General features: G+C 45.5%; 1 protein-coding gene across 1 annotated transcript in view; it reads right to left on the reverse strand.

The window, feature by feature from the left end:
* Window positions 1-12500, reverse strand: part of LOC143277483 (protein sel-1 homolog 3-like) — a 73122-nt gene that overhangs the window by 24929 nt on the left and 35693 nt on the right. The window contains exons 11-14 of the mRNA XM_076582332.1: window positions 12135-12252; window positions 6764-6825; window positions 4009-4128; window positions 1361-1498 (exon numbers count right to left, since the gene is read on the reverse strand). Of these exons, the coding sequence (XP_076438447.1) occupies window positions 1361-1498; window positions 4009-4128; window positions 6764-6825; window positions 12135-12252 (438 nt within the window). The remainder of the gene's footprint in view (window positions 1-1360; window positions 1499-4008; window positions 4129-6763; window positions 6826-12134; window positions 12253-12500) is intronic.

The raw sequence follows: 12500 nt of genomic DNA on the forward strand, positions 1-12500 counted from the left end.
CTCAGACACACACACACACACACACACACACACACACACAGAAGACATTTAACACACACACAGAATACATCTCTCTCTCTCTCTCTCTCTCTCTCTCTCACACACACACACACACACACACACACATACAGAGCACATTTAACACACAAAGAACACATCTCACACACACATCTCACACATCTCTCACTCACACACGTGCACACACACACACACAGAACACACTCACAAACAGAACACATCACACACCTACACACACACACACAAACACACAAAGGACACACCACACAAAGAACACAGCTCATACACACACGCAAAGAACACATCTCTCACACACAAAGAACACATCTCACACATACAAAGAACACACCTCACACACACAAAGAACACATCTCTCACACACAAAAGAACACACCTCTCACACACAAAGAACACACCTCACACACACAAAGAACACACCTCTCACACACACAAAGAACACACCTCACAGACACAAAGAACACACCTCTCACACACAAAGAACACATTCCACACGATCCTTTCTGACCCTCCAATACCGTGCAACATAGAAATGTACAACACGTGTGAACTACTTCACGCTCACAGCGACACCAACAACCACAAACAACAGAAAACACCACCACCATCACCACCATCACCACCACCACCATCACCACCACCACCATCACCATCACTACCACCATCACCATCACCACCACCACCATCACCATCACCACCATCACCACCACCATCACCACCACCACCATCACCACCACCACCATCACCATCACAACCACCACCATCACTACCACCACCACCATCACCACCATCACCACCACCACCACCACCACCATCACTACCACCAGCACCACCACCACCACCACCACCACCATCACTACCACTACCACCATCACCACCACCATCACATTCATTGCCACCACCACCACCATCACCACCATCACTACCACCACCACCATCACCACCATCACCATCACTACCACCATCACCATCACTACCACCACCACCACCATCACCACCACCACCATCACTACCACCATCACCATCACTACCACCACCACCACCATCACCACCACCACCATCACTACCACTACCACCATCACTACCACCACCACCACCATCACCACCATCACCATCACCACCATCACCATCACTACCACCACCACCATCACCATCACCACCATCACCATCACCATCACTACCACCATCACCATCACCACCATCACCATCACCATCACTACCACCATCACCACCCCCACCCCTACCCCTACCCACCAGGTAGTCCATCATAGCCAGGTTATAGATGGAGTCCGGATAACCCTCACCACCACCACCACCCACCCACCAGGTAGTCCATCATAGCCAGGTTATAGATGGAGTCTGGGTCCCCTCTCTGGGCTCCCTGCTGGAACAGACCCCGCGCCGCCTGAAGGTTCCTGCGCATCCCCTGGGTCCCCCAGAAATACAGGTGGGCCAGGTGGGACTGTCAACACCAAACACGGTACAGGTGTGGTTACATCATAACACACAGCACACGTGTGGTTACATCTTCACACACAGCACACGTGTGGTTAAATCATCACACAGCACACGTGTGGTTAAATCATCACACAGCACACGTGTGGTTACATCATCACACAGCACACGTGTGGTTACATCTTCAAATAGCACACGTGTGGTTACATCTTCACACACAGCACAGGTGTGGTTACATCACAACACACAGCACAGGTGTGGTTACATCACAACACACAGCACAGGTGTGGTTACATCATCACACACAGCACAGGTGTGGTTACATCACAACACACAGCACAGGTGTGGTTACATCACAACACACAGCACAGGTGTGGTTACATCATCACACACAGCACAGGTGTGGTTACATCATCACACAGCACAGGTGTGGTTACATCTTCACACACAGCACAGGTGTGGTTACATCTTCACACAGCACAGGTGTGGTTACATCATCACACACAGCACACGTGTGGTTACATCATAACACAGCACACGTGTGGTTACATTATAACACAGAACACAGGTGTGGTTACATTATAACACAGCACAGGTGTGGTTACATCTTCACACACAGCACAGGTGTGGTTACATCTTCACACACAGCACAGGTGTGGTTACATCATTACACACAGCACAGGTGTGGTTACATCATCACACAGCACAGGTGTGGTTACATCTTCACACAGCACAGGTGTGGTTACATCTTCACACACAGAACACAGGTGTGGTTACATCATCACACATCACAGGTGTGGTTACATCACAACACACAGCACAGGTGTGGTTACATCATCACGAACAGCACAGGTGTGGTTACATCTTCAAATAGCACACGTGTGGTTACATCATTACACACAGCACAGGTGTGGTTACATCTTCACACACACAGCACAGGTGTGGCTACATTATAACACAGAACACAGGTGTGGTTACATTATAACACAGAACACAGGTGTGGTTACATCATCACACAGCACAGGTGTGGTTACATCATAACACACAGCACAGGTGTGGTTACATCATAGCACACAGCACAGGTGTGGTTACATCTTCACACACAGCACACGTGTGGTTACATCTTCACACACAGCACAGGTGTGGTTACATCATCACACAGCACAGGTGTGGTTACATCTTCACACACAGCACACGTGTGGTTACATCATAGCACACAGCACAGGTGTGGTTACATCATCACACACAGCACAGGTGTGGTTACATCATCACACACAGCACAGGTGTGGTTACATCATCACACATAGCACAGGTGTGGTTACATCATAACACACAGCACAGGTGTGGTTACATCATAACACACAGCACAGGTGTGGTTACATCACAACACACAGCACAGGTGTGGTTACATCATAGCACACAGCACAGGTGTGGTACCTGAAGACAACACAACACAACACAACACAACACAACACAACACAGGTGTGATACCTGAAGACAACACAACACAACACAACACAACACAACACAACACAACACAGGTGTGGTACCTGAAGACAACACAACACAACACAACACAGGTGTGATACCTGACAACACAACACAGGTGTGATACCTGAAGATAAGACAATACAACACAGGTGTGATACCTGAAGACAACACAACACAACACAGGTGTGATACCTGAAGACAACACAACACAACACAGGTGTGATACCTGAAGACAACACAACACAACACAGGTGTGACACCTGAAGACAACACAACACAACACAGGTGTGATACCTGAAGACAACACAACACAACACAGGTGTGACACCTGAAGACAACACAACACAACACAGGTGTGATACCTGAAGACAACACAACACAACACAGGTGTGATACCTGAAGACAACACAACACAACACAGGTGTGATACCTGAACAACACAACACAACACAACACAGGTGTGACACCTGAAGACAACACAACACAACACAGGTGTGATACCTGAACACAACACAACACAACACAGGTGTCATACCTGAAGACAACACAACACAACACAGGTGTGATACCTGAAGACAACACAACACAACACAGGTGTGATACCTGAAGACAACACAACACAACACAACACAGGTGTGATACCTGAAGACAACACAACACAACACAGGTGTGATACCTGAAGACAACACAACACAACACAGGTGTGATACCTGAAGACAACACAACACAACACAGGTGTGATACCTGAAGACAACACAACACAACACAACACAGGTGTGATACCTGAAGACAACACAACACAGCACAGGTGTGATACCTGAAGACAACACAACACAACACAACACAGGTGTGATACCTGAAGACAACACAACACAGCACAGGTGTGATACCTGAACACAACACAACACAACACAACACAGGTGTGATACCTGAACACAACACAACACAGCACAGGTGTGATACCTGAAGACAACACAACACAACACAGGTGTGACACCTGAACACAACACAACACAGGTGTGATACCTGAGCGGAAGCGACTCCATGCTGGGCCTGGTGGGACAGCCAGTTGAACAGATCCCCGCCCTCGTCAGTCTGCTGCTGGAGGGTCTGTTCGTCCATCAGTCTGACTGTCTCTGTGGTCACCTGAGGCAGGTAAAAACACGTCAACTGAGGCAGGTAAAAACACGTCACCTGAGGCAGGTAGAAACACGTCACCTGAGGCAGGTAAAAACACATCACCTGAGGCAGGTAATAACATGTCACCTGAGGTAAAAACACGTCATCTGAGGCAGGTAAAAACACGTCATCTGAGGCAGGTAAAAACACATCACCTGAGGCAGGTAAAAACACGTCACCTGAGGCAGGTAAAAACACGTCATACCCAGCATGCACATCCCCGAAAGCGGAGTATGGCTGCCTACATGGCGGGGTAAAAACGGTCATACACGTAAAAGCCCACTCGTAAACATTCGAGTGAACGTGAGAGTTACGGCCCACGAACGTAGAAGAAGTAAGTAAAATAGTGTGTTTTTATTGCGTCAACTGGTGAGTTAATGCCTGTAAAATGAGAAACGTGCACTTCTTTCGGGAAATCTTCCACTGAAGTCACATTTGGTTTTACCTGTGGTAGAGAGTTCCAGAAACATGGCCCAATAAAGCCAGGCTTGATTGTACTGGTCACTACGTGACCAAGGATCCAGTCTTGTGAACAAGGAGTTGTAGCCTTGTGTAACATTTTGTAGCTGTCCTAAAATTAAACAACACTTTGTAAAAAAACAACAACAAACAACTGCTTATTTATTGACAGACACCGTGTTTGTTCAGCTGTCAAAGACTGATCAGTATGAAAGAATGATTGCATGGCGGGGAAGACAGTTTAGCTATGTCCGTGCACAACACAGTGACCCAAAACTGATCAGCATCAGATAGTGCAAACAGTGCCCACACTGACCTGGGTCACATAGTGCCCACAGGATCAAATAGTGCCCACACTGACCAGGATCAAATTGTGCCCACAGGATCAAATAGTGCCCACACTGATCAGGATCAAATTGTGCCCACAGGATCAAATTGTGCCCACACTGATCAGGATCAAATTGTGCCCACAGGATCAAATTGTGCCCACAGGATCAAATTGTGCCCACACTGATCAGGATCAAATTGTGCCCACAGGATCAAATTGTGCCCACAGGATCAAATTGTGCCCACACTGATCAGGATCAAATTGTGCCCACAGGATCAAATTGTGCCCACTGAATCAAATTGTGCCCACAGGATCAAATTGTGCCCACACTGATCAGGATCAAATTGTGCCCACAGGATCAAATTGTGCCCACAGGATCAAATTGTGCCTACACTGATCTGTGCCCACAGGATCAAATTGTGCCCACTGGATCAAATTGTGCCCACAGGATCAAATTGTGCCCACACTGATCAGGATCAAATTGTGCCCACTGGATCAAATTGTGCCCACTGGATCAAATTGTGCCCACAGGATCAAATAGTGCCCACAGGGTCAAATAGTGCCCGCACTGACCAACTGACCAGGGTCAAATTGTGCCCACAGGATCAAATAGTGCCCACAAGGTCAAATAGTGCCCACACTGATTAGGATCAAATAGTGCCCACAGGATTAAATAGTGCCCACACTGATCAGGATCAAATTGTGCCCACAGGATCAAATTGTGCCCACAGGATCAAATTGTGCCCACACTGATCAGGATCAAATTGTGCCCACAGGATCAAATTGTGCCCACACTGACCAGGATCAAATAGTGCCCACAGGATCAAATAGTGCCCACACTGATCAGGATCAAATTGTGCCCACAGGATCAAATTGTGCCCACAGGATCAAATTGTGCCCACACTGATCAGGATCAAATTGTGCCCACACTGATCAGGATCAAATTGTGCCCACAGGATCAAATTGTGCCCACAGGATCAAATTGTGCCTACACTGATCTGGATCAAATTGTGCCCACTGGATCAAATTGTGCCCACTGGATCAAATTGTGCCTCAAATTGTGCCCACTGGATCAAATTGTGCCCACTGGATCAAATTGTGCCCACTGGATCAAATTGTGCCCACAGGATCAAATTGTGCCTACACTGATCTGGATAAAATTGTGCCCACAGGATCAAATAGTGCCCACAGGGTCAAATAGTGCCCGCACTGACCAACTGACCAGGGTCAAATTGTGTCCACAGGATCAAATAGTGCCCACAAGGTCAAATAGTGCCCACACTGATTAGGATCAAATAGTGCCCACTGACCAGGATCAAATAGTACCCACTGACCAGGATCAAATAGTGCCCACAGGATCAAATAGTGCCCACACTGACCTGGGTCAAATTGTGCCCACAGGATCAAATAGTGCCCACACTGATCAGGATCAAATTGTGCCCACAGGATCAAATAGTGCCCACAGGATCAAATAGTGCCCACAGGATCAAACAGTACCCACAGGATCAAATAGTGCCCACAGGATCAAATAGTGCCTAAACTGATCAGGATCAAATAGTGCCCACAGGATCAAATAGTGCCCACACTGACCAGGATCAAATAGTGCCCACAGGATCAAATAGTGCCCACACTGACCTGGGTCAAATAGTGCCCACAGGATCAAATAGTGCCTAAACTAATCAGGATTAAATAGTGCCCACAGGATCAAATAGTGCCGACACTGACCTGGGTCAAATAGTGCCCACAGGATCAAATAGTGCCCACACTGACCTGGGTCAAATAGTGCCCACAGGATCAAATAGTGCCCACACTGACCTGGTCTTCAGGATGTTTGTCCAGGTCCTCTCTCGTCTTGTCCCCAACGTCTTTGTAATACACTGTAACACGGTGTAATGCACTGTAACATGATGCAATGCACTGTGACATGTTGATGTAATACACTGTAACACGGTGTAATGCACTGTAACATGATGCAATGCACTGTGACATGTTGATGTAATACACTTTAACCTGTTGATGTAATGCACTGTGACATGTTGATGTAATGCACTGTGACATGTTGATGTAATGCACTGTAACATGATGTAATGCACTGTGACATGATGTAATGCACTGTGACATGTTGTAATACACTGTAACACGGTGTAATGCACTGTAACATGATGTAATGCACTGTGACATGTTGATGTAATGCACTGTGACATGTTGATGTAATGCACTGTGACATGTTGTAATGCACTGTGACATGTTGATGTAATGCACTGTGACATGATGTAATGCACTGTGACATGTTGATGTAATGCACTGTGACATGTTGATGTAATGCACTGTGACATGATGCAATGCACCGTGACATGATGTAATGCACTGTAACATGTTGATGAAATGCACTGTAACCTGTTGATGTAATGCACTGTGACATGTTGTAATGCACTGTGACATGTTGATGTAATGCACTGTGACATGTTGATGTAATGCACTGTGACATGTTGATGTAATGCACTGTGACATGTTGATGTAATGTACTGTGACATGATGCAATGCACCGTGACATGATGTAATGCACTGTGACATGTTGATGTAATGCACTGTAACCTGTTGATGTAATGCACTGTGACATGATGTAATGCACTGTAACCTGTTGATGTAATGCACTGTGACATGTTGATGTAATGCACTGTAACATGATGTAATGCACTGTGACATGTTGATGTAATGCACTGTGACATGTTGATGTAATGCACTGTAACATGTTGATGTAATGTACTGTGACATGATGCAATGCACCGTGACATGATGTAATGCACTGTGACATGTTGATGTAATGCACTGTGACATCATGTAATGCACTGTGACATGTTGATGTAATGCACTGTGACATGCTGATGTAATGCACTGTGACATCATGTAATGCACTGTGACATGTTGATGTAATACACTTTAACCTGTTGATGTAATGCACTGTGACATGATGATGTAATGCACTGACATGTTGATGTAATGCACTGTGACATGTTGATGTAATGCACTGTAACCTGTTGATGTAATGCACTGTGACATGTTGATGTAATGCACTGTGACATGTTGATGTAATGCACTGTGACATGTTGATGTAATGCACTGTGACATGTTGTTGTAATGCACTGTGACATGTTGTTGTAATGCACTGTGACATGATGTAATGCACTGTGACATGTTGATGTAATGCACTGTGACATGATGTAATGCACTGTAACCTGTTGATGTAATGCACTGTGACATGTTGATGTAATGCACTGTGACATGATGTAATGCACTGTGACATGTTGATGTAATGCACTGTGACATGTTGTTGTAATGCACTGTGACATGTTGATGTAATGCACTGTGACATGTTGATGTAATGCACTGTGACATGATGTAATGCACTGTAACCTGTTGATGTAATGCACTGTGACATGTTGATGCAATGCACTGTGACATGTTGATGTAATGCACTGTGACATGTTGATGTAATGCACTGTGACATGTTGATGTAATGCACTGTGACATGTTGATGTAATGCACTGTGACATGTTGATGTAATGCACTGTGACATGTTGATGTAATGCACTGTGACATGTTGTAATGCACTGTGACATGCTGATGTAATGCACTGTAACATCATGTAATGCACTGTGACATGTTGTAATGCACTGTAACATGATGTAATGCACTGTGACATGATGTAATGCACTGCGACATGATGTAATGCACTGTAACATGATGCAATGCACTGTGACATGTTGCAATGCACTGTGACATGATGCAATGCACTGTGACATGTTGATGTAATGCACTGTGACATGTTGATGTAATGCACTGTGACATGTTGATGTAATGCACTGTGACATGTTGATGTAATGTACTGTGACATGATGCAATGCACCGTGACATGATGTAATGCACTGTGACATGTTGATGTAATGCACTGTAACCTGTTGATGTAATGCACTGTGACATGATGTAATGCACTGTAACCTGTTGATGTAATGCACTGTGACATGTTGATGTAATGCACTGTAACATGATGTAATGCACTGTGACATGTTGATGTAATGCACTGTGACATGTTGATGTAATGCACTGTAACATGTTGATGTAATGTACTGTGACATGATGCAATGCACCGTGACATGATGTAATGCACTGTGACATGTTGATGTAATGCACTGTGACATCATGTAATGCACTGTGACATGTTGATGTAATGCACTGTGACATGCTGATGTAATGCACTGTGACATCATGTAATGCACTGTGACATGTTGATGTAATACACTTTAACCTGTTGATGTAATGCACTGTGACATGATGATGTAATGCACTGACATGTTGATGTAATGCACTGTGACATGTTGATGTAATGCACTGTAACCTGTTGATGTAATGCACTGTGACATGTTGATGTAATGCACTGTGACATGTTGATGTAATGCACTGTGACATGTTGATGTAATGCACTGTGACATGTTGTTGTAATGCACTGTGACATGTTGTTGTAATGCACTGTGACATGATGTAATGCACTGTGACATGTTGATGTAATGCACTGTGACATGATGTAATGCACTGTAACCTGTTGATGTAATGCACTGTGACATGTTGATGTAATGCACTGTGACATGATGTAATGCACTGTGACATGTTGATGTAATGCACTGTGACATGTTGTTGTAATGCACTGTGACATGTTGATGTAATGCACTGTGACATGTTGATGTAATGCACTGTGACATGATGTAATGCACTGTAACCTGTTGATGTAATGCACTGTGACATGTTGATGCAATGCACTGTGACATGTTGATGTAATGCACTGTGACATGTTGATGTAATGCACTGTGACATGTTGATGTAATGCACTGTGACATGTTGATGTAATGCACTGTGACATGTTGATGTAATGCACTGTGACATGTTGATGTAATGCACTGTGACATGTTGTAATGCACTGTGACATGCTGATGTAATGCACTGTAACATCATGTAATGCACTGTGACATGTTGTAATGCACTGTAACATGATGTAATGCACTGTGACATGATGTAATGCACTGCGACATGATGTAATGCACTGTAACATGATGCAATGCACTGTGACATGTTGCAATGCACTGTGACATGATGCAATGCACTGTGACATGTTGATGTAATGCACTGTGACATGTTGATGTAATGCACTGTGACATGATGTAATGCACTGCGACATGATGTAATGCACTGTAACATGATGTAATGCACTGTGACATGATGTAATGCACTGTGACATGATGTAATGCACTGTGACATGATGATGTAATGCACTGTGACATGTTGATGTAATGCACTGTGACATGATGTAATGCACTGTGACATGATGTAATGCACTGTGACATGATGTAATGCACTGTGACATGATGATGTAATGCACTGTGACATGTTGATGTAATGCACTGTGACATGTTGATGTAATGCACTGTGACATGTTGATGTAATGCACTGTGACATGTTGATGTAATGCACTGTGACATGATGTAATGCACCGTGACATGTTGATTGCACTGTAACATGTTGATGTAATGCACTGTGACATGATGATGTAATGCACTGTGACATGATGATCTAATGCACTGTGACATGTTGATGTAATGCACTATGACATGATGTAATGCACCTTAACATGTTGATTGCACTGTAACATGCTGATGTAATGCACTGCGACATGATGCAATGCACCGTGACATGATGCAATGCACTGTAACATGTTGATGTGATGCACTGTAACATAGTGATGTAATACACTGTAACATGTCATACACTATCACACGTTCATGTAATATGCTGTAACAAGATGACATGATGATGATGGAGTCTCCCGTAGGACCGACGGATGAGTAAGCAGGCAGGCTTATCTGTCGGTGTGTGTCCTCATATGGGAGAAGAGGCCAATTCTGGATGCGCAGCACTTCCCACAGGTGTCGCAAGGGAAAAAGTCTCCAGAAGTTGAACCCTTCTTCCTTCGCTCAGACTTCTCCTTAATGGCCAGCGTTCTCTTGTTTTCAAACGTCTTTATGCCACTAGAGCACTTGAAGCGCTTGCAGGGTCTTCCAAGTTCGCGTTGGCCTTCCTTCAGCTGGCCATACAATAGCATCTTCGGGATCCTGCTGTCTGTCATGCGGACAACGTGTCCTGTCCAGCGTAGCTGGCACTCCTGGTTGCCTGACCAGCACAGGTGACTTTTTTTTTAGTGAGGGTTAGTGTGCAGTCCCTTCCCCATTCTCTCACCTACCGACGCTCACAGTCCCACAGGTGCAGATACTGCCATGTGTAGAACGGCCTAGGCAGGTGCAGGTTTTTTCTTCGGAGCTCCGTGTCCTAGGAGGACTTCCAGCCAAGGATAAGAGCTCCCCCTGCCCTTTGGTCATCCTCTTCCGCCTTCACAGCCGTTGGGAAAGGTTTCCTCTTCCGGCTGGTCCGTCGTTGGGAGACTTCACATGCGGCAGGTAGTACTGGGTTACATGGTACCAGTAGCAAGGGCTATGCCCCTGACCTGACCACCAATACACCATAATATATTGACGTCACGACGATGATGCTGATGATGGTGGTGGTTATGGAGGAAAGTAATGGTAGTGATGATGATGATATGTGTCTCGATCAGATATGTCTTTGTGGTGAAACATTGCTTCTGCTATTGGTGGCCTGATAATAATGATTGATTAAGGTGTGTGTGCGTGTGTGTGTGTGTGTGTGTGTGTGTGTGTGTGTGTGTGTGTGTGTGTGTGTGTGTGTGTGTGTGTGTGTAACTGACCATAGGCAGTAGGAGTGAAAGGATAATTAAAACTTGAAACTTGAAACGTGTGTGTGTGTGTGTGTGTGTGTGTGTGCGTGCGTGTGTGTGTGTGTGTGTGTGTGTGTGTGTGTGTGTGTGTGTGTGTGTGTGTGTGCGTGCGTGCGTGCGTGTGTGTGTGTGTGTGTGTGTGTGTGTGTGTGCGTGTGTGTGTGTGTGTGTGTGTGTGTGTGTGTGTGTGTGTGTGACTGACTGACTATAAGCAGTGTCCAGGTCCAGGGGCAGACCATCAGTGCCCATGGCGTGGCGGTGTGTGTGTGTGTGTGTGTGTGTGTGTGTGTGTGTGTGTGTGTGTGTGTGTGTGTGTGTCTGTGTGTCTGTGTGTGACCGACTGACTATAAGCAGTGTCCAGGTCCAGGGGCAGACCATCAGTGCCCATGGCGTGGCGGTGACCCAAGGCCAGGCTGGACAGACGGTGTTGATGCAGTGACCCCAGCATCAGGAGAGACACACTCTGTCGTGACACCACATCATGTCACGTCACAGCATGTAACATCGTGTCATGTCAGATCATGTCACACCACATCATGTCACGTCACAGCATGTAACATCACAGCATGTAACATCGTGTCATGTCAGATCATGTCACACCACATCATGTCACGTCACAGCATGTAACATCACAGCATGTAACATCGTGTCATGTCAGATCATGTCACACCACATCGTGTCACGTCACAGCATGTAACATCGTGTCATGTC

Source organism: Babylonia areolata, chromosome 34 (assembly GCF_041734735.1).
Source record: "Babylonia areolata isolate BAREFJ2019XMU chromosome 34, ASM4173473v1, whole genome shotgun sequence".
NCBI classification, from domain to species: domain Eukaryota; kingdom Metazoa; phylum Mollusca; class Gastropoda; order Neogastropoda; family Buccinidae; genus Babylonia; species Babylonia areolata.